The sequence below is a fragment of the Perca fluviatilis genome, chromosome 5 (assembly GCF_010015445.1).
Source record: "Perca fluviatilis chromosome 5, GENO_Pfluv_1.0, whole genome shotgun sequence".
Classification (NCBI taxonomy): Eukaryota; Metazoa; Chordata; class Actinopteri; order Perciformes; family Percidae; genus Perca; species Perca fluviatilis.
The window spans coordinates 22,538,279-22,562,153 of NC_053116.1; the positions used below are offsets into that span (position 1 = coordinate 22,538,279).

The 23,875-nt window shown below is 40.2% G+C and overlaps 3 protein-coding genes across 3 annotated transcripts; 1 reads left to right on the forward strand and 2 right to left on the reverse strand.

Moving 5' to 3' along the window:
- The first annotated feature begins 1 nt into the window (after position 1).
- Positions 2–7,562, forward strand: LOC120558833 (inositol 1,4,5-triphosphate receptor associated 2). The gene is made up of 13 exons (XM_039800103.1): positions 2–1,173; positions 1,288–1,351; positions 1,623–1,695; positions 1,788–1,815; positions 3,584–3,724; positions 3,818–3,949; positions 5,038–5,182; positions 5,259–5,299; positions 5,391–5,438; positions 5,510–5,655; positions 5,756–5,878; positions 7,102–7,215; positions 7,292–7,562. The coding sequence occupies exons 1-13, from the start codon at positions 1,162–1,164 to the stop codon at positions 7,422–7,424; spliced, it is 1,200 nt and encodes a 399-aa protein (XP_039656037.1). The 5' UTR covers positions 2–1,161; the 3' UTR covers positions 7,425–7,562.
- Positions 7,563–7,639: 77 nt separating this feature from the next.
- Positions 7,640–16,452, reverse strand: inavaa (innate immunity activator a). The gene is given in 10 exon segments (XM_039800105.1): positions 7,640–8,393; positions 8,805–9,501; positions 9,594–9,682; positions 9,726–10,012; positions 10,225–10,278; positions 10,382–10,616; positions 10,700–10,822; positions 10,956–11,089; positions 11,331–11,427; positions 16,327–16,452. Coding segments are annotated over 9 exon segments (1,776 nt in total). The 5' UTR covers positions 11,395–11,427; positions 16,327–16,452; the 3' UTR covers positions 7,640–8,300.
- A 1,562-nt stretch (positions 16,453–18,014) lies between these two features.
- On the reverse strand, positions 18,015–22,048 carry zgc:195245 (uncharacterized protein LOC565483 homolog). The gene is made up of 5 exons (XM_039799299.1): positions 21,823–22,048; positions 20,434–20,461; positions 19,788–19,938; positions 19,530–19,674; positions 18,015–18,673 (listed from the first exon to the last, which is right to left on the reverse strand). The coding sequence occupies exons 1-5, from the start codon at positions 21,961–21,963 to the stop codon at positions 18,572–18,574; spliced, it is 567 nt and encodes a 188-aa protein (XP_039655233.1). The 5' UTR covers positions 21,964–22,048; the 3' UTR covers positions 18,015–18,571.
- Positions 22,049–23,875: the final 1,827 nt, after the last annotated feature.

Genomic DNA, 23,875 nt, shown 5'->3' on the forward strand with positions numbered 1-23,875 from the left:
TATTTAAATCAATAGAATATTAGGCTTCTATTACGGTCTATGAATCACTCAGTTTTGAAGAAATGATGGATGGAAAGAAACTAAACTAACACTTAAGGATACTACATAGGAACAAAAACAAGTCAACAAGTACCTATTTTTTCCCCAGTTTTAAATAAGAGTGAGAGCCTGGCTTATTTCTTGTCTTATGTTAATGTATCCTGACAACACAATTGTGCTTTACCTTAAAAACATTAGGCATGTGGGTTTTCCCATTTTTCAGTAGTTTTAGCAAATGTGTGTTCTGCGGTTGACCATATTCCTAGCTTTTGTGACCAGAGTATTTAACATGAGATGGATGAAACAAGTTTTTTGTCCTACTTACCCTAGTTATTAGTATTGCTGCCTTGTATATTAATACTACTAAGATCAGCCCATCCCTGCTTCAGTGGCTTCTAAAGGTCTGAAATATTGACCAAATGGAGCCCTGTCTATGTTCTTGATACAGAATAATCCCTCAAATTGTAATTATTTAGGAACTAGAGATGTTTCTTGAAGTAATCAAACTTGTCTGGCCAATGCCGTCCTAGTGGTCTGGGGGTGGCCCAAAGCTGGTCTAATATTGTACTCATACTACTACATGGATAATATAAGAAGTAATAACATCCAGCTGACCTGATCAGTGGGAGAATACAGTAGTGTAATCGGTGAACACCATTGTACACCCCTTTGTGTCACATTTGTGTACAGTAAAGGTATATGCATCCACCAATCATTTTAAAGATATTAAAGTATCCCTGTGTCTTTGCAGTGTTTGGATTTAGTGCTGTGTATAGGTACATTTATTGGTACATTTGATTCATCACTTGGGACAACACCAGCATTTATTTATATATTATTTAAAGATAAAAACACTGCAACAGGTACAGCCACGGCTCCCCATGATCCTCTTGGGGCGGATGTCCTGCTCAGGTTTGACTGTCTTAATAGGATTATCTATTCTCAGTACAGGAGAAAGGCCAGGGGAGAAAAGAACCAAACGCGTTTAAGACCTTGTGAGAACGTATTTGTGTTTACAGCAACAATAAAAAATCCAGTGTTGACTGTGAAGAGGATTTGAAGACTTGATTCTGTTTTTTACCTGAGGAGGACATTTGGATTATTCTTTTGAAGACAGTAGTGATGAACGCCCAGGTGAGTTAAATAATGTACCAGCTGTCCTCGCCTGTTCCTCTTAATACTGATTAACACCTTTATAGTGATGACTATCGTTCAGTAATAGAGGTCATGTTTCTCAACTAATTTCAGCCTGTTGCCGAGACAACCAACTGCAGTCTGTCCACCATGCTGGGCAGTGAGGACAGTGACGAAGGTAACATAAAATGTTCATAAAAGGTCCAGGAATGTGGCCAGGTTAGCTCAGTTGGTGGAGCGGGCGGACACGTACAGGTTTGCTCCTCTATGCAGTGGCCGCAGGTTCGACTCCGATCTGTGGCTCTTTGCTGCATGTCATTTCCATTCTCTCTCCCCTTTCATGTCTTCATCTGTCCTGTGGAATTAAAGGCCTAAAATGCCCCAAAAAATAATCTTATTAAAAAAGGTCCAGGACTCTGCATTTGAACTGGGTTGTGTCTTTACAACAGAAACCAGTCAAGAGGAGCCCTCAATCCCAAACTGGAACGAGCTGTCCATCATAGAACGTGTAGGCCTCAACAGGTGACACAGCCTCATATTAATATTTATCATAGTTTATCTAAATAACATGATTTAATCAGACTTTTCATTAAACTTGTCTTGTTTTCTGACAGCATGGAGATGTCAGAGAAAGATTTGGAGGTAGGTCACCTACTTCTTCACCATGATATACCACGCATTACGTCTTTCCTCCTTTTATTGGCCTACGTGTGCAGTTTTATGTTTTTATTATTTATTTATTTGACAGGGACATTGCACAACAAATGTGTTGCACAGACCAGAGATAGCTACAAGCTAATTTTCATCTGTAGTCCCTGGGCAGAGGCAAAGTGACAGCAGGTTTATACAGTGGATAATGAGCATTCCTACTAATAAGTTCATTCACAATATAAAATACAGATAAAATACAGATACAGCACCTACACAAGGATCACCTCAACAGACATGCAATTTCAAAATTTACAGTATTTACAATTATTAGTTTTTTTAATTTATTTTTTATTTTAATTTTATTATTGCCTACCTAAAATTTTAACAGTACCCTAGTTTACCAGTTTTGTGTTAATGATCACAAATCTGACCTTCTTTCAACCACTTCTTGAGATTAATTTTAGACTGTTGCAAAGTAGCACTGTCTCGAACAACAACTGGCAACAAATTCCACATCCCTGCAGCTTTCACAGAAAAGCAATTCTGTCCAAAGGTAGAGGACCTAAAGTTGACATAACAATCTCTTCTGGAGGAGGCTCGCGTAGTCCTAAGTCCTGCCTCTTCACAAGGTTTCACAAACTTTCTCAGGGGCTGTGGGGCCAAATTATGAAGAATTTTGTATATTAAACTGACATTTGAAAACAAAACGAAATTTTGAAACGTTAATCATTTATATTTCTTCACAATGTTACAGTAGTGGTATGAAAAAGGTTTTTTATCAAAAATTTTAAGTGCCTGTTTGTACAAGCTTTGAAGTGGTTGTAAGGCAGAATTGGTTGAAAGAGACCAATTTCTGATGCAGTAAGTAAGATGAGAAAATATCATCGCATGCATATAAAGCTTAGCAGCATCTGTGCTCATTTGAGGACGAATATATCTAAACTGTGATAAATTAAATTTAACAGTTTTTATCAATTTTGAAATATGCTTTTTTTGAATTTTGAAATGTCCTATCCAACACTACGCCTAAATACTTGAATCCTTGTGTCCTTTTACCACAATTTCCGGCGCAGAGTGAAACGTATTCCTTATTGAAAAGAACATGCTGACTGTTTTACTAAAATTTAATGTCAAGCATGATTGTACCATCCAATCTGATATTTTTTCCATCGCTCTCTGGAGCACAGCTGCTGCTTTTTGACCTGATTTAGCATGGACATATATCATATTATGCTATATGTTACTTGTATGCAATATTGGCTTGTTGTGCCTCTTTTATGTTGCTTTAAGGATAAGTTTGCAATTTTTCAAGGGAAACGTGCTTGTTATAATCACACTGGCCATTTAAAGGTCCCTCCCTAATGCTCTTTTAATGTAAGTGATGGTGAAAACTCTGTCGTCCTCCTGTGCAAAGGTGCATTTAAACGCTCATATACACAGGAGGAATGATTACAACAAGCGAAACCAGTTTCAATGTTCATAGGGGCACCTGAATATTGGTTGAACACAGACTTGAAAAATTGTGTACCTATCCTTTAATGTTTTAACAGGCACATTTTGTGTATCAAGGTATGGAAGAGTGTAGTTGTTGATTTGCGCTGAATATCTTGATATCTAGGCAGCAGATACACATGTTTTTAATTCATATTTCTTATCATTTCAACCATAAAGAATGCAGCTTAAAAACTGACAATACATACACGTCTGAAATGTAAGGGTTCATTTAAAACCTGAGTGAAATAAATGTTCTTGCTTCCAGACGGCCTTCTGTCAGATCGCCCTGGCCTTCCGCTGTGATCAGTACACCCTGAAGCAGAGGCTGCAGGCGGAGGAGCACGCCCGCAACCTGGCTGAGGAGAACATCCAGCTGGAGCTGACCAGAGGCAGGGAGACCCTGGAGGTGCAATGACTGACAGATGATGTGAAAAAAGTCTAAATAACACCACCAGAGTGCAAGTGTGTGTGTGTGTGTGTTTTTTGTGTGTATTTTTAGACGCTGAAAGGCCTGTGTCTGGACAGTAAGCGCAGTATGATCCTGCAGAGGCTGGAGCTGTCTCTCGACATCCTCGGTGGGACCGTGGAACGAATCTCCAACACAGCGGAGGTGCTCGGCGCTGTGCACCAGGCACGTCGAGGCTCCTTTGCTCTTATTTTACATTTGGATAGCTAAGTACCACTCTGTGGTTTCCAACCTGTGGGTCGGAGCTCCAAGAAAGAGTCCCAGAAAAGACATTCTCGTCAACATACATTCTCCTCAAGGGTTTATAAGTTTCTGTTCATGACTTAATCATTGGTTAATAATAAAAGAATGTATTAGTGTAGAAGCCCACAGTGTACAATAAGCCGCAAGGCAGACATTTTAAATGCTAGTACATCATTACAGCCCATTAAACATTTACTTGATAACATTAAATATTAATTAATTACCAAATAAGAAACAATCAAAGTTAAAGTTTGTGGTAAAAACAGATGTGTGTAGGTTTGTACACTGTTTTAGGAGCAGCAACCATCCTGGAAAACCCAAATCTCTCTATTTATGCATTATAGTGTCTTAATAATGATCTGTAACACATTATAATGTATTTATGTACATTAAAGCTATTAACAACATTATATACAGTACAGGCCAAAAGTTTGGACACACCTTCTCATTCAATGCGTTTCCTTTTTATTTTCATGACTATTTACATTGTAGATTCTCACTGAAGGCATCAAAACTATGAATGAACACATATGGAATTATGTACTTAAAAAAAAAGTGTGAAATAACTGAAAACATGTCTTATATTTTAGATTCTTCAAAGTAGCCACAATTTGCTTTTTTATTAATAAGGGAAAAAATTCCACTAATTAACCCTGACAAAGCACACCTGTGAAGTGAAAACCATTTCAGGTGACAACCTCATGAAGCTCATTGAGAGAACACCAAGGGTTTGCAGAGTTATCAAAAAAAGCAAAGGGTGGCTACTTTGAAGAATCTAAAATATAAGACATGTTTTCAGTTATTTCTCACTTTTTTGTTTAGTACATTATTCTATATGTGTTCATTCATAGTTTTGATGCCTTCAGTGAGAATCTACAATGTAAATAGTCATGAAAATAAAGAAACACATTGAATGAGAAGGTGTGTCCAAACCTTTGGCCTGTACTGTATATATATATATATATATATATATATATATATATTTATTTATTTATTTTTTCATCTGATAGGAGGCTAGAGTGAGTCATGAAGTCGAACTGATGGTTGCTCATGTGGAGAATCTGAGGAGACAACATGAGAGAAACGTGCTAGAGCTGGAGGAGGCCAAGAAGACGATCCAGCAGCAAAAGAGCATCGACCAAAGAGCATCGCCAGGTTCTCTGATTCTATCTTGTGGTGTTTGTCGTGTTCTGCCATCATGTGCAATGTTTGACTGAATCTCTTGTTCTAGATCCAGAGGAAAGTGACATCAGAAAGAAAAGCTCTCATCAGGTATGCAGATATTTGGCTTATCGTACCATCTGAAATGGGTAGCCACCTTTTCATCACCTCAATATGCGTTTTATTTTTGTTATTTTTTTAGAGCCTTCGTCGCAGAGTCAGCATAACACTTATTCCCAGCCAAATCCAGGTAAGGAACTTTCTTTACAGTTTGTTATCATCTAGAAACCCAAATTAGTGTCTCCTTCTTTGTCTCTACAGGAGAAGATAAAGCAAGACTTAAAGAAACAAGCTACTCCCAGAAGGTCCTTCAGCAAAGAATCCTTCCTCACCTGTCCGTCTCCCCCCCTGAGATCAGAGTCCAGCTGCTCTGTGACCAATGACAACAGCTTCTCAGTGGATGACAGGTCGACTAGAGGCTCTACTTTTACTCTTTGTGCCTGGGCCACATGATCAGCAAGTGAGCCTCACATCAGCTGATTTCCCTTTTCTCTTTTTTTTCTTCAGGCCACTGGATCCAGATGACACTCCATCAGAAGCTCCAGCTGCTGAGCTTCCTTCACCTCCCATCCCCAAATCAGAGTACCTCCCATCGAAACAACTGGCCACCAGAAAGATACACAACAAAAAGTATGGAATCAAAATAGCGGAAACATCACACAATACTATAGCCTGCAGTAAACACATTTGATGAAGCACTTGATGTTTCTTTTTTCTTCTTCAATTATTGATTATTATTTGCTGTGAAAAAAGATTAATTGCAAGAGCAACAATGCAAGTTTCCATTCAACTGAAAACTAAAATGTTAAAGAGCCCTAAGGTGGCTATTGGATTTTTACCTAATGTTGAGGCTCTGTTTTATAGAGAGGCCCTGTGTAGAAACAGAATGTCAATATCATAAATATTTCAGTTAGCATTATGCGTACATGGTGCATGTCCTTAAAGGGGCTGTACACAACATTCAGAATATTAATATAGCAGCAAACAAATATTTGCTATGTTGAGATATAGTGGAGTAATGGCGTCCTGAGCAGAGAAGGAAATCACACTCCCTCTGTGTGTTGTAATCTGAGCTTCTCCTATTCTCTGTTTTGGTAGCTGGGTCGGCCGTGCGTGCATGTGGCTATGAAAAAACGTAGGGATTTCACACATTGGGGAATGGTTAGTCTATATCCACAATGTTCCACTTCCGGGATTGCTCCGGTGCCGCAGGAAATTAGCCGGATGCATGTCTTTTCGCTGATGTCCGTTTCCTTCCGTTTTTTTTGTGTTTGAATTTTAAACTCTGGTAGATTTCTGAGGACTATGGTTAACTGCTCCTCAGATCTCTGCAGGGTAAATTGAGACTGCTAGCTAGACTATCTGTCCAATCTGAGTTTTCTCTCGCACGACTAAAACAACTTTTGAACGTTTAGTTCCAGCAAAACAAGTTCCTTCCCGAGGCTATTTGGCAGCGGCTCTGTGCAGAGCTTCTGGCGATTGTGATTGCTTTAAAGAAATGCCAATAAACCAGGGCACGTTTTTTCTTCCAGCGCAGTGCCTTGGAGGATGGTCTGGCAAAGCGAGACTAGGGAATGGTCTGTGAGAGGCCCAGAGCTCATTGGGGCCCAGAGCTCATTGCTCAGGGGATCTTGAGCCGGATTAATCACCCCTGAGTTTATAGAATGGAATTAATTTGAATATGTGTATGCCAATTTCTGGGAATATAGGGAACTGTGACTGAAAGACACTTTATATATTTCACATCAGTACAAACTAAAGCCTAATAAAAAAGGGCTTTTTCTGTTATTTTGCTCACCTTTGTAAAATTGCTTTGACACTGTACTAGAATAATGTAACTGTCTCTGTTACAGATCCCCTCTGGAGACTTTGCGGCAGAGACACAAGGGCAAAGCTGCGTTATCAAAGAAAAAGGCAGACAAGGATAAAAAAAGTGCAAATATTTACCGACAGCTTTCTGCAATCCCGTAAGTCAACATATGTTTTTAAAAGACAACTGTGAGGATTGTTTTTGGACAAACACTGACTGACTGCTGTCCTCAGGTGTGGGTCCTTGTGGAGACATCGTCCTCTGGCTCACTGGTTGTATCGCTGTCGCTGGGCGCTCTTCTGCGTGTACCTGTTGGTGCTTTTCTGTGTCCTAACATTGGCTTACCTTTTTGTGGAAGCTTCATGATGGGACCACCTGGGCCATGGACATACAGTCAGCAGGACGTTGTCTAAATTCTGTGACTGTATTGCAAACATGAAGGGTGCAGACAGCTGAAACACCTGTATCAGTCTTTGGATATGAATATAAAAACATTTTAGGACACTTGTGGTTGTTTGTGTGTTTTGAAATACTTTAAGATACTCTAGATACCTTCTAGATATCAAATCCACAAACTTCACTCACAGCTGTAATTTTTTATTATAAATATACAAAACATATCAAAACTGATACAATCACTTGGTTAGTAAGAAAACTCCATACTGCAGTGAAAACATTCATCAAACCGCCGTTTAAGGCATCAGTGATTAATTATTAAGAGTTAGTAGCAAACGTTAAGATTCAGCTCACTTCACGTCATGGCTAGATGTTAAATCTTACCTATATATATATATATATATAGAAGAGCAATGCATTTTCAAAGGTGTATCAACATTTTAGTTATAAGTCTTCATTAACAGATAAAAAATAGTATAACATAAAAAATTATACTAGGAATGGAGAAACCTCTTTGAAAACTACTGTAGATGAATTTCATGTGCAAATTATGTGCCAGACACAAATACGTTCTTGAAACTACAGCAAATGCGTTCTAAATCTGTTTCATATGAACCTAAATTCACCTCAGAAAGTTTAGAAACACCTATTGGAAAACAATTTAAAATAAATAAAAGTGGCATACCACCTTACATTAAGTTTTAAATTAAAAGACGAGAGAGAAATGTGCTCATCTTCTCACGTCAACATACAATCTCACAGAGAGTCAAAAGCCGTAATAAATACAGAGATAAGGAAGAGAGGAATAATCCTACTGAACATACTGCAGAGCAGTAGAGGGTTCAGTTACACCTGGCTCACGATTTCAGCATCCTCTGCAACGAACCACTGGACTGGAGTCCCGTCTGCAGCTCTCTGGAGAATCACATTACCCAAACCCTGTGAAAAAAAACAATCAGTGTTTACCTTATGCATTCTGCACATAAATATATTGTATATATGATTAGTTGATCAAAAGAACATTAATCAGCAACTGTTAATTTTTCAAGCAAAAATGCCGAAAAAATGTGATGGTTCCAGCTTCTCAGATGTGAGGATTTTCCATTATTTGAACGTTATTGTGATCTAAATATATTTGGGTTTTGGACTGTTGGTCGGACAAACCAAGAAATTTGAAGACGTCACCTTCGACCCCAGGAAATTGTGATGGACATTTTCATTGATATCTGATGTTTTATAGACCAAACAATTAATTGATTTATGGAGGAAATAATGAACAGACTGGCTCCAGTACTAATACAGTATATTAAAGGTGGCCTATTTTAGTGTTGTATCCTAATCAGTACCAACCTGTTTAAATGGAGGCAGATGAGGTGAAGTGGGGCTCTTGACACTCCGGTAGCTCTGCTGATCAACGCAGCCTGGCCGAAACTTCTGCAGCTGATTCCTCTGATGCCAGGACTTCAACTCCTCCGACACGATGTCCCTGGGCATCAGCCTGATGGCGTGGTTCGGATACTCCTTCAGCGAGGGCGTTCGCACCAGCCTGGTGTAAGGCGGAGGGGGCTTTAGGATTCCCCGAGGGGACAACGCTCCCTCCTGCCACTGTCTTTGCCGAGGGCTGTGTGCCACAGGAGGGGAGGAAAGGAAGCACTTTCCCATGTCCAGGTCTTGAGGGGAGAGGGGGCAATCTTCTGCCATTGGCCTGACGTAGCCAGGACTGGGCTGGGACTGGTTGATGTTCTTGTGTGAGCTGGCGAAGTTGGAGAGCCCTTTCTTTTGTGCTCCCAAGTGGAATCCGTAAGGCGGCGGGCAGAGCTTTGGGATCTCAGTGGGTCCGTCCCTGCCAGGAGAGCTAATGTAGGAGGAGGACGAGTGCTCTGAGCTGCTGTCCTCCGAGCTGGACTGGTAAGGGCGCAAAGGAGAGTACTCTGGAGAACGCACCATGAAGTCAGCCATGCAGTGTCGCTGCGGCAGCCTGGCTCGCCCTTGATTGTTCTCGGAGCTGAGGCGCTCCTTGTCAGCAGGTGGCTTACTTTTGGGAAGTCTGAGGAGACGTGAAGTTGTAAAATTATAGTACACATATTGTGATGCTCTCCTGTGCATTGGTGTACTTATGTATCTGACTTCTCTGTGTACCTGAAGGACTGGGAGTACTGTCGGCGTACGTGCAGCTCTGGGGTGGAGGGGGCGCTGGTGGAGTGGTTCTGACGCAGAGCCGCGATTTACTTTGAAAATTTTTTTTGATTTTTTTCTTATAGTCATGTTGACACACACTCTACCCAGTGCAGTTGTGTAGTCGATGGGTGGTTATTACACTTCAGACTCCTACCTGGACCTGCTGCTACTAGCAGACTGGGGGTTTGTGGCCTTCTGGTAAGGCTGATCCAGACTGGACTCTTTCCACGGAGAGTTCTGGATAGGAGAGCGCTCATACTCCACACTGAGCTGGCTTGATGACTGCTGGGACGACTGAAGGGTTGTGGCTGACAGCTGGAGGGGGTCTGAACAGGAAGTGCCCAACACTGGAGGAGAGAGAGGGCCGGGCGAGTCCACATCTGTGGGGGATCACAGAGAACATCAAACAGTCGGTATCATGCTGCTCCAAAATATCTCCGATCTACATTATCTATTACATGCATCCTATCTAATTCACACTTATTTTTACTGTATGTCTAAATCTAAGCATGTTAGTCAGAGAGTGATGATAATCTTCAAAGCATATATGTATTCTTTAAAGCATATACGTATAAATGTACTCCCCACTCACCATCATCCAGGGCAACCACATCAGACAGGGAACTGTCATCAGACATGCACAGATCTGCATACAGAAAGAACATTATAAAAGTGTCCATCAAACCCAAAGAATGTGTTAATGAGTGCAGTGCACAACTTGGCCTGAAGAGGGCAGCAGTGCAACTCACCTCTGTTTTGGTTGTTTGAGATGCTGATGCACGGTGAGTTGCACTCGCTCTTAATCCTGTGCTGGAACACGGCCTCCTGCAGATCCTTCACCTTCTTCTCTACCCTCTTGCACTGCTGCAGCCTGCTCTTCTTCTGTGGTTTACTGAGATTCTCCTCCAGGGAGAGTTTGCGGGCCGCCTCATAAATCTGCCGCTGAAGAGCCAAGTCAGTTTCCAGCACTTGCAGCTCTGAATCCTGCAATCAACAGAAATTCTGACATTTAGTTTTGTAATCTCTTTCTTTCCCAAAAAATAGTTGACTTGGATGGATTGCCGTACCTGTTTATCCAGATGGATCAGACCTTCGTCAAGCTTAAATGAAGCTCCAATCCTCCTCCTGACCCGGGGTAGCTTCTCATCGGGCATCACAGGATAGTCTGAGGGCAGTTTCCCAGTCAGCTCCTGTGATTTCACAATAAAAGTGTTGATTACAAAAAGGGGAAACGTGTGACCCTTATACACCAAATGCAATTATAACCATTCATATAGAGCTAAAATATACTTGGTAATATGTTGTCGTCTAGAAATGACTTACTGCCTCCCGGATGCAGAGCTTCCTGAGCTCCAGCAGGCAGAGCTCCAGACGCTCCTCCAGAGACTGGTGCTTCAGCTTCAGGGCTCTGGTGTGGGTGGTCAGCTCCTTCACCGGGGACGTAGGGCTGTCTGGACCTGCAGCGAACACACAGAACATCAGGCTTTCCTCATCAGGATCTGTATGTGACCATTGGATTTATTCACAATTTCCTCTTAAATGTTTATGAATCGTAAAAGTGAGCTAGGAATTAGTTGTTAAAATATAAATAAATACAACGATGGGACATGCAACATTTTCTTTAGCTTGCTGTTTTCAGCCTCAAGCTATACATGGCACGTGGAAATTAGATGATGTATTTTGTGGTGATGTTCATACCAGAGTGCACAATAATCCCGCTGTCAGTGTCACTGATCTCCTCTTTGCTCTCGATGGCCGTCATCTCGACTTTCTGCTCTTAAGTTTTTAGAAGTACCTGTTGAAATGAGCAGATATTACTGAGATTAGTAAAAATGAGATTGGTCATTTATAAGAATACCGATTCTCCTGTTGTTTTCCTACCACATGGCTTCATTCACGCTCCCTGCTGCTGCTTTACTTAACAAAAGTGAATGACTGGCGAGTGTCCTTTCACACACTTATCCATGCAGCTCTCCATCTCCCTCCTCCTCCACCTCTTTCTTCCTCCCATGCTTCCTCACAAAAGAGGCAAACCCCCATGGTTGACTCGGCACATGTGCGGGGGTTAATCTGAATCACGGTGCCATGGTGACGGGGCACGGTGCGGCTGGCTAGGGGAGTGTGTCGCCGTGAGGCGTGTCAGAGGGCGTTTAAAGAGCCCAGACCCCGAAAAAGAAAGCAGATGGCAGCAGGAATTACCCCACTCATGGACTGCACCTGTTCCCCCCATACACCCCTCCCTCAGCTCCTATTCAACCAGTGTCCAGAAAACCCTCTGGGGGCTTTGAAGTGGAAGAATGTCTCAATGCTGGGCTTGTCCACGCAGCATCAGATCACAAGGTCCCTGCTGACTCCTGTGCAACACTGCCCATTTCACTGTCACACTTTCACAAACAAGGCGAGCACAATTCATGTTTATGGCCCGCTCCGTTCCATTGTTGCTGTCTACCAAACATCTGACTAACACAAAACAAAAAAAATAGATGTGGAGAGGAACGACAGCAAGAAGAGGAAAACAATGACAACAACAAATTGGAGATAACATCTAGAGATAAGTCGAGGCTTTTAAAACCCGGCAAAGGGGACTGTGTGTGGCGGTTTTGGTGAAATCGCCTAGAGCTGGGCAATATATCGATATTATATCGATATCGTGATATGAGAATAGATATAATCTTAGATTTTGGATATCGTAATATCGTAATATGACATAAGTGGTGTCTTTTCCTGGTTTTAAAGGCTGCATTACAGTAAAGTGATGTCATTTTATGAACTTACCAGACTGTTCTATTATTTGCCTTTACCCACTTAGTCATTATATCCATATTACTAGGGTTGGGCATCAAGAACCGATTCCTAATCGGAATCGTTTAAAAAATTACGATTCCATCGGAATCGTTTCTTTATTGGAATTGTTTGGAGGATTTGGTTTCAAATCTGATCATAGGTTCCAAATTTAATATGCGCAAGTTTTGGTTTCTGTAGAAGCCAGGCGCTTGTTGTGTTGCAGCCGTGCAGCACAGTAAGCGGAGCTCTAGTGTGGCTTTATTTTGCATTGTAAAAGCTGTAAAACTGCAACCCACCTATGAATCAAAATAAAACTTTCCTCTTATTTGTGAAATAAGCATCTAACCTGTTTCAACTCCACCACTCAAAGAATCGGAATCGAGAATCGATAAGAACCGGAATCAAAAGGAAGAATCGGAATTGGAATCAGAATCGTTAAAATCCAAACGATGCCCATCTCTACATATTACTGATGATTATTTATCAAAAATCTCATTGTGTAAATATTTTGTGAAAGCACCAATAGTCAACACTACAATATCGTTGGGGTATCGATATCGAGGTATTTGGTCAAAAATATCGTGATATTTGATTTTGTCCATATCGCCCAGCCCTAAAATCGCCTATTATTAGCCTCGCTTATTGCTTCAATGCCACACATTCATAAAATCATACTTCATGAACTTCAGCCGTCACTGCATTAATATCATGCAAACAAAGCTCATATGAGAAGTAAATAATGTGTTGTTAATCAGGGTGAATAAAGGGGAGTTGAGGTGACATGCAAACAGACGCCACGTGAATGAATGTGTTCCTAAGGCGGCTGCGTATAATCCTCAACTCTTGTCTCATCTTCTATGTTTGGAGATTGGTATCAGGCCTTTTCCTGTAGGGACCAGTAGGACACAGAGGTAGACAGGATATTATTGTGTATCCGATAGGCCTGACCCATTCATTACCGCAACTCATGTGAACTGATGCAGCTATGAGTAGCCGTATAGTACAATGAGGCACAGGCAGCTTGAGTCAGTAAGACAACACTGCAACAAAGGCCCTGTATCCACCAACCAGCCTCAATAATCTGCTGTGGGCTCAATATCTGCTGACAACTCTGCTTTAGGCCTGAGCCGTGTTGTTGGGCCAATATTGAGACAAGGCTGCAGTGAGAGATGGGGAAAGGAACAGTGCTGAGTTTTTACTGTGCAAGGTCGAGTCCTGCTGTACTCTCAGACACATGGCTCCATGCTGCAGTCAACAGGAATCCAGCCTGGTAATCAGAGACAGGCAGGGTAATGTGGGATTTACCCACTTACACCCCATAACTCTCTGAAGACGTTCACAAGAGTCTGTGGTCGGAGGTCTCGGCTGAGTAAGTGGGTGGCTGGGTGGGTGAGTACGGATAAAACAGCAGATCTCACTAGAAGTTGCCACTTATTGCCAAGATGTCGATGTCATTTGTTGTAGCTTTCATAAAAACCTCGAGTCCTGGGAGTGTTGAAATCATACTGTTACGAAGAGCCAAAAAAACAATACTTTTCTTGATTGAGTGTAACAGGAATAGCAGTCCATTTCCTGGAGGGATAGCTGCTGATAGCACAGTCTCCACCCGGCTTGACTGATGTAGTCATAACATCTTAATTATGGCGCATGCGATCAACTCTAATGACGACTATCTAGGAACGTGTCAGGGATGGGACCATCCCACCCATCCTCGCTGCTCAGCAGACCGTGACAGTGTAACGTCTACGGAAGTGGGTGTTTATGGCAAGAGATCATGAAGTGGATTCCCTGTCTCCCAGACTTCCCCCACGCTTTCCCATGAGCCTTTGGAGCTGCGATCTCCTGGAATGCTGCCACCACTGCCGCACTCATAACCACTGTGGTCGGCCCTAGAATTACCAATGGGGACAAGCCTCGCCGAGGAAACAGTAAGGGATGCCTGAAACCAGACCGAGGCCTGTTCGAACCCTGTAATTAAGACTCTCCACTGAATGCTGATACTGTGGAAGAAACCAAACGACTTTACAGCATGCCTTATTTCAGAGTCTGATGAAAAGCCAAAATCCATTCAGCAAAATGGATCCACTCTGCACGCAATATGTTTATCTGTGTTTTAAGCACCCAACGTCTCCTTCCAGGCAGCGCTGCGTGAAAGGCACTTGGATTAGGCAATGATTATGGTTAGGGTTAGGTGCCTTGAAGTCAATAGTCGCAGTGCTGCCTGGAAGGAGACATTGGGGGCTTGAAAGACCATTGAGCACACAATATGGGCTGCTGGAAGAAAAGTGCATCAATGTGGGGGAGCGGCAGGAGAAAAAAAATGAAGTGTTGTGTTACAAAGTGCGGCACAGGAGTCAGATCTTTGTCTTAAGAAGCAGCGCTGAGTGCTACACAGACTGTAGCAAAATACAGTCAGTAGGCTGTGATTACATAAAAGCCAAGGTTATGTGTATTCTGTATCAAAGCCTCAAACACTGTCAGCCTCTTTCCTTTGTCAGAGAAACATTGTTAAGTGTTGCAGGGGTCTTTTAGTTTTTCCAGTAGAGACAATGAATTCGCACCATATCGGTCTGCACTCACTGCAGGCCATATGCTGGCCAGACACAAGAGCTCTGTCACAGCCAAACGACAGCGTAAATACAGAGGGCAAGTAGAGATGCTCCATTGTTCTCCAGAGGCTGAAGGGCTGACCGGAGATCACGACACCTTGTCCCTCTGAGTCATCATTTCTGAGACCTCTGTATGGACACTGATGGTCATCTAGGGTAGGATGTGGTTGTACAAAGTACTTTTCACCCACAAGTACCCACCGCTTACAAATGAACTGGGGGATTCCAGAGACATAACAACACAGAGGTGTTGTCTTTAGCACCACAGTAGCACTGCATGTCTGTCAACATGTGGACTGATGGAGATGGTGTGTATTCTGCTGCCTTGGGCACAAACAACTGCCACCAAGCAGCCTGTTGACCAATATAAATCCTAAGTTGTTTATCAGTAAAAGCAACCTTTTTATATCCATGGTACAAAACAGAGCAAGTGATTAACTGCAGAGACTCAAATCAGTCTTCCAGATAGTAGCTGTTTTGTATTAATTAATTAAAACTTAGTCTGATAATTTTAACATTGAGGTGGGGTTTTTTTATAATCAAAGTTTTTATTGTTTTTCCATGTGAGAAACACACCACATTTAACAACATGTAACAGAACTAAACACACACTATACAGCAACCTGGGCAAGAAAAACAGAAAAACAACACAAATTCACAATTAAAACACATACGTTATACACATAAATAATAAGTAAAATAGGAAGAAAAAAAAACATTGAGGTGTTTTAACTTGAAGAAGAGTAGTAGTAGAAGATCCTCCCATTACTTTACTAAATAAAAATGGCAACATCACACTATGTAAATGTTCCATTTGAAATTCTGCATGTTCACTTAAATAAAGTACATTAGTATCCTCGACAAAATGTACTTACAGTGTCAAAAGTAAATGCATCATATTTTCTGTATGTTTTGCATATAAAGTTTTAATCTGGTTACTATAGGTAGGCTAGCTGTCAAATTAATGTAGTGAAGTAAAAAATGCAATTCTTCCCTCTGAATTAAAGTGTAGCAGTAAAATGAAATACTCAAATAAATTACAACTACTTCATAATTGTAGTTAACTATTGTAGTAAATGTACTTACTTTACAACACTGAAGAAGAGTAAGCACTTATCTTAACGACATGTTTTAAGATTGATATACAGCCCAAATAGCAAATTCAGTTAAGCTAATTGCTCTGTAAAGTTTTCCGACTTATAACATCATCACTTATAACATCATCACAGCTCCTACCCTGCCCGGTGTTTTCCCTTTATATTTTTCATGTTGTTAACCTACGTAAAGTCTTGTGTACTCACCTTATATAATATGTATCTGCTCCTCTACAGAATCCGTTCTTAAGGAATTAGGAGGTGTCCAGACTTTCTCTGGTTCGATATGAGAGTAAGCTTGGGACATCTGTTTCAGTCAACTTCACCTTCTCAGTGAAGGGGGAAGAGCTTTATAGATTTTTGCTAAAGTATTTCTTTGCTAACAAATGTATTCTTATATTAACTTTAACACGTAATAGTTTCTCTTAATACTTTCTTTAAATGATATGTTTTCACTTAAGTAAGTTTTTAACAGGAAAAAGTACATTTAGTGGTGTCGGTGATCTACCCGGATTTTCTTTTTTAATGGTTTGGTCCGACGCTGCTGACTCTCCAGACACGCTCTGCGTATTGACACAGCACGCGACTCATTGAGGGGGCTTTTAATAAAAAAAAAAAAGTAGGTACAAAAGAAGAAAAGCCGGAGGGAGAGGCAAGTTTTGCTAAAACCCAGGACAGCTGGTGAGTAATTGGTGGTGATGAACAAGACCACACTCCCCTCTATCTTCCGCCACGATGAAGAAAAAAAGAAGAGCAAAGTGTGGTGTTTGGGCCAAGATGAGCCACCCATCCATACAATAATACCTTAAATCTTAATAATAGGCCTAGGCTACTCTGGAGACTGGTGTAGGCTAATTTTGATTGCTGACTCGTTTACTTTATTTCTACTAAGCTATAGCCTATTGACCTAGCTACTTGTGTCGAGGATAATATTTTATGCTGCAGGGGGATTGTTTTTAATCATTACTTTAGTCTTTATTGCATCAGCAGTGGCGAAAAGTAGGCTAGCCTAACTAGTAGGCCTATATTAGTTCAAATAGTAGCCTATATATTACATTTCAATTTGGATATACTTTTGTGAGTTTTTCTATTTGATGTTACTTTAAACAGCCACTGTTACTAGTTACTTTGCAGATTAAGATTTCAAATAGGCTATCTATTATGAGCATAGACAATATGATCTGCTGTTACACAGTCAGCGACATAAAGTAGTTAGAAGTAGCTCTACCTCGACCATCTTCAACATTAAAATGTTGCTTAGATGTTAATGTATCAGTATCTATAATCCAATAATATAATATAGGGTTTACTGTATATAATAATAATAATAATAATAATAATAATAATATATAGCCTAACAATCTTAATTATTGAGTATTTTGGACTTTTGATATTAGCCTCCATTTTGCCGATTATGTGCGAATACTTTCTTCACCCCTGATTAGGTATAGCACTTTAGGTTCCATTTGTTTATGAGATGTGTTACTAAAATAATCTAAATTTAATTCTTTCTGTGATTAACAATTTTTCATTTTTCAACAAAATAAAAAACATCCAGGTCAAGGATGATTGGACATGATGTAATTGGTCGTCCTCTTTATACATTTCCAACAATTTGGTGTGTCTTATTTGCCTTTAGTCTGTGGCTTCCCTGACTATCTCACATGTATCCAGTGCCTTAACCAGGCCCTTGGGTATTCCTAGCCTATATATCCTAAAAAGCCTCCTCCAGATGGCCTGTACTTTCTCCTCTCGTCCCGTGATGGAATGAAAAGATCAACTAATTAAACAAAGTCCCTTATCCGTGTGAAAGAAGTGTGAGTGCCCTCAGGGAGAAGAGCTGCATGCAAATCAATCCCCAGAGCTTTACATTGTGTCCAATAATACAACACATCTCTGCAAACCATAAAACCTTTATTTCCATAGCACACAGACACACTAAAAATCAAAAGTCATGACAGAAACAGATACACAAACATGCATTTGTGGGGGATTTCTATTAATACAAACCAGGTCTGTTGAGATGTCTCTGTTAATAATCACTTATTAACATAGTAGCTAGTGGTCTTATTGTAAGTAAAGAATTAGACTGGTGTGGCAGAGAAGTTGAACAAATAAATAGTAATGACCATAAAAAACATAAAAAATATCCATCTTCTTTTCTTCAACAAATGTTGATCCCCATAATTATGAATGAAAAATGAGTACTTCCACTCCCTCATCACAAACAGAATTGTTATAAAGATTTAAGAAGACATTTCTAAATGTGTATGCATGATTCCTTTCAAATTCTGATATTCCAAAATGTAATTTAAAATTCACTAAGAGATGTGTAGTGAGCTGGTGCCTCTGTGATGTTTGTTTTTTTCCATATGTAACTCAGCAGACAGGGAACATGAAGATAGGGCCACTATGGTGAGATGCTGCAGGGGCTGAAGGGAGCCTCGGGGCCTCACTGCTCAGACGTCTGTGTCCGTCTCAGGTTGTCCTTCACACGGACAAACTCTGGGATCTTCTGCTGGTTCTCCAGCCGCCTGATCTCCTCCTGCTCATACTGGAAAGACAAAAGACAAGTCAGTGCATCAGCTCTCAGCCAGTCAGTGTCATCCACCTCATCCATCATCAGACCATTACATTTTACTATATAACAAAATTTCCATCACCAAGGTTTGTATTTGGGCATAAACATGGTCAGATTTAAAGACGTTGTTATTTACTTCTTACAGTTAGTTGTTGTAGTTTGTAAACAGGGGTCACAATATATATATGAGGGGTCTTGCATGATTAAAGGGGTAAGAAAGAAGAAAAAACTAAGTTCTGCTACACACATTTCTTTTAATTTTGTGGACTTCTCTCTAATCTTCATTTTTTTTAAATATAATATCAGATAATTTCACCTCTTTGGGTGTTGAACTGGTATAAGAACAATCTGAAAGGTTTAGAGGAGAAAAGTCTCTTTGGTTAAACTGCTAACAACTCATAGACATCTGAAACGTGACATGGGGCAAAACTACAGCTTTTTTAAAAGCCACTGGTTTAATCTTTTGCATTGTATTTTCAAGTTTATCATATGTTTTTTAAATGTAAGGTCTGAATTTGAAAATTAACCAGTACTTTTAGCTGTCAGATAAACGCAGTGGAGTATAAAGCACAATATTCCCTCTGAAATGTAATGACGTAGAAGGGTAGTGTCGCAGAAAATTAAAAAGTAAAGTAAAGGTATCTCAAAATTGTACTTTTGTTCAGTACTTGAGTAAACAGACCTCCCACTCCTGGTATTGGCCCATAATCCCTTAAAGCTCAAAGCGGTAACACTAACAAGAACCCCTGTGTGTTTGGGCCAAAGTGAATTTATATGATTCCTTCATTAATTAATGTCTCTCAGCGGTTTGGTATGATCTTCTTCTGACCTCTTGCAGCTTCTGCTGCCTCTTGCGGAGCTCCGTCTCTAGATCTGAGGGCTGCTGTCGTGCCATCTCCTCCTCCTTGTGCAGCTCCAGTCTGCGCTGCTCCAACACTCGCTTCAGCTCCGGTTTCTCCTCCAACAGCAGGCCCCTGCATGGTCAGGCAGAGTCACAGTTACACACACAAATCCACCCTTCTCTGTTTCAAATGTTGAACACATTAAGATCAGAGAGTCAGAGGAGGGTTTTCGGTGTTGGTTATACCGTTTATGGCTGAGCAGCAGTTCCCGGTGCAGGTTCTGGTAGCTCGGTGTCTCCACTGAGGAACCGTTCAGTTTCCTGGGCTGAAGGACCTCGTCACCGCTGCAGTCTGCTGTAGACTGACGGGACAGCCTCTGGCGACCAACAGAACTCTCTGAGGAACACAAAACAACTCATATCACTACCTGTTGACTTTAACTTTTAACTTCTCAGATCTAAACTCTAATTCTTATCAAATCTTTAAATTGATAATGAACAACGTTTGACACTGCTGCCTAAATGTATGTTGTAGAGGTGAGATTTCAGTCACAAAGTAATACATTATTTAAAGAGAGAAACAACATTTGAATAACAATTGAACAATATGTCAGGTAAGTAGGCTACCTATGTAAAATACATCCATCAAACAATTCCTAATCTAATAATAAAATATTTGATTGATTGATAGATTGAATCAATCTATCATTCTTCTGCAGTCTATCATTCATAATCAATCTATCAAATAGATGAATCAATCAAATATTTAATTGGTAACATTTGAGTGATCCTTCTATCAATCAAATCTTCTAATCATCAGTATCATCAACTGCTCTTGTTTAAGTTTAGAATATTATTTCCATTTCTGCTCAGCATTTGTGCGTTAAGATACCTTTTTTGTGTTGTCCATATCCTGGTTTCTGTCAGAATAAAAACAGAAGAGACACCCTGTTAGTAATTTGACGAGTAAGTTATTTCGCAGCCACTAGCTGAGCCAAACATGTTAACATAGATGTATCAAAACATCTTCTTTAATTTGATCTTCACTTGACTGGAAAGAGGGTATAATTAGATACTGTAAGAGAAGGAAGGGACAGTGCCCGCTGTGCTACTTAAGCAGGTGAGTTGTGTTTGTAGCACGAAGGTGACGTAACAGCTCTGTCAGTGATGGCCAGAAAGTGATCGTCTTTGACAAAACACGACAAGTGTGACAATAAAAAAGAAAAATAATGTAAATATCTGCATTTATTAGTCTCATAACATAACAACACGGGATGAAAATTTGGCATGACATTCTACTGTAACACAATCAGACAGATAGGCTACCTCTGCCACACCCCATGAAACCAGATAACCAGGAGGAAAGGATCATATTGAGCAAGTAACAGATGGTAGATGCTGTTGTAACTGGTCTGAGAAGCTTTTTCTCAGACAAAGTCAAGTAGATTTCTGTCATAAACTGCCCTACAGTTGACCATAAGATCCCTAAGCTCTGCTTCTGGATTCTTGAGCTCAGAACTGTATTTGGGATTGTGCCTTTTACTCTTCCTGTCACAGACATAAGCCTCCAGATCCTGTCCCTCCTCGGGCTCCTGCAGAGAGGTTGAGCTGACGGATAACCTGATGAAGCCATTGTTCAATTCAAAGCCTGCAGGGCTGGGATGAATTCCAGCAAAATCACTCCACCTGATCTCACAACTCCTGTTTATCTCTTGAACAGACACTCTGAATAGTTTTATCACGAGCTGATCATGTTCTTTTCATGCATTGGAACATGAAACCCCCTACGTTGAACGGTTTGTTTTCACATGACAAAGATAGTTACATGCAACATGTGGCTTTATCAGTTGTCTGAAATAAGATAGAATTTCAGTGAACATAAAAAGCAACAAGACGCTCATGAGGATAAATCTTGTGTTTGATAGCTTACTTTATGGATGCAAAACTTTGATGCCAGCACTTTTCACCTGAACAAATCAGTTTTATAAATTAATAGACTGTAACGTTGCAGGACATCTAATTCTTGATCATCCTAATCTGCAAGGTAATGGTTGATTGTCCCAAGGATAGTGTATTTTTTGTGTCCATAATCTACATATTATTAGGACGGATGTAAAGCCTATTGGACATATAGAATTCAAAATAAACCATGACTGTAAACTTACTGAGGCTTCACTTACAGCCTGACAGAAGTCATCTAAACCTCTGACAGATGGCCACCAGACCAGACGTTGACCTCTCACTCACCAGACAAGAGTTAAGGTGAAAGAAAACAACTCACTTTTCTTGCAGTTGACCCCTCCATGGCAGGATGGTGGAGGTCCACTGTTTCTGTCCACAAACAGTGTTCTTGTTTTAGTCCATTGTTAAAAGAATCACACCTCCTCACATAGTCTGTCTGTTGTCTGTTTCCTTGCTGCATCCAAGTCCAACATATTGCTGTTAATGAGGCATCCTCAGACTCAATGTGCCACCTAGCAGTAGTCAATATTCGTAGTAGACACTGAAATCTTATTACGCCATTCAAGATTACCTCACAGCCCCCACAGGGCACAAGACGCTAGATTAGGTAATTGCAGCAGACACAAATGCAGCTTAAAACCAACCTAACACGGCACTATTACAAGTTGACTTCAACAACAAATGCATTCAGGCATACCAATATCCTGTTTATAGTGTGAGGAAGTAAACATTTTTACTCTATGTTCATTGGTTGTTATTGCTTGGAAACCTTACAAGTATAACAATTATTTGCAGTTTATGGTATTGTGTTTTTTTTTATTATTATTTATTTTATTACAGGGACAGTGCAGATTAATAAACATTTCTGTCAATATGCCAGAGTTAGCCAGAAGGCTATTTTTCATCTGCAGCCCCTAGACAGATAGTAAAAAGTCACCCTAAAAGAAGGTAAAATTACACATTTACATAACAATATAACATTTAAAATACATTTGGTAAAAAGTGCTATTAAGCTAAAAATGTACAATAGGAGCACAGCAGACCACATTCAAACAAACACCAGACAAAGACATGAACACATGTTCACACACAAGGCAAGAAGCCAGCAGGGGCAGCGTGAGCAGGTCAAGAAGTCAATGGTAATGGTGACAGTTCTGATTATCAATGAGCCATTTCTTTAACTGTATCTTGAATGTGCTGTAAGTGTTTAGATTTCTGATGGTTATGGGGGTAAGGTTCCACTCTGTAGCAGCTCGAACAGAAAAAGAGGTATGGCCAAATACACTTTTCCTAAATGGAATGATACAATCTCCCCTCGCTGCACCTCTGCTTCTGCTGTGATCAGCTGTTCTGATGTTGACAAACTGGTGGAGAGGACATAGTTTTGAATATTTGACCATGTTTTCCCAGTTGAGTAATCTGTATTTTTGTAATATTGGACAATGACGAGAAATGCTTGGTTTCTTGTACAAGATTTTAACAGTTTGTTTGTAAAGTGATTGCAAAGGTTTCAGAGATGTTACACTATCTTGTGATCAAATGGGTAAACCGTAAGTGATATGTGACAAGATCATAGAGTGTTTGCTATATTTGAACTCATTTAGTAATTCTTAACATTGAGATGGAAATAATCTAAACTGTGCATAATCAACATTTTCAAAAGTCTGTTTCTCACAGGTCACATTGCCTTCTCAAGAGACAACGTATCTATATGATTTCTGAGCAGCACTCAGTGTGTGTTTGTAGCACTACAGCCTGAAATAATATGGCATAAAGTTTATTTATGTATTTGTTTCCTTCTGTACAGTAACTGTTTGTATATATGTATCAACACAGAGCTAATTAGACCTCAGTATATATTTTCCAACCATTTACAATACAATTGTGACCATGATGCTGGAAAAAATATTAAATTTTTTTTTTTTAATTGATCATAAACGTTATGTGGAATCCATCTTTAACATGAACTGGAAGGCACCAGAAAAGTTTAAACAATAATATAATAACTTCATTGTAAAATCGTGTTTTGGTATTTAGCCTATTTATTTTTACTCTTTTCATTTCATCTTTTATATTACTTACATCATTACTTGAATTGTTTTTATTTTATTCTGTTTTTACTTGTGTGTTATTGTATTTTTGATTGCTATTTTACATTTCACGTGTGTTAATATCGTGTGTTAAATATCAAGTAAAACCGTCAAAGAAGGGACGGTCTTTTAGGGTCTTTTCCATTGGTGGCCACATCATGCATTGGCCACATGCTTATATACTGTCTATGGCCACATGAGGTCGACATTGACATATATAGGAGGTCGACATACTATTTCCTGCTTTCAATGTCCCATGATCCCATGCGGCTTTTTGCTTTA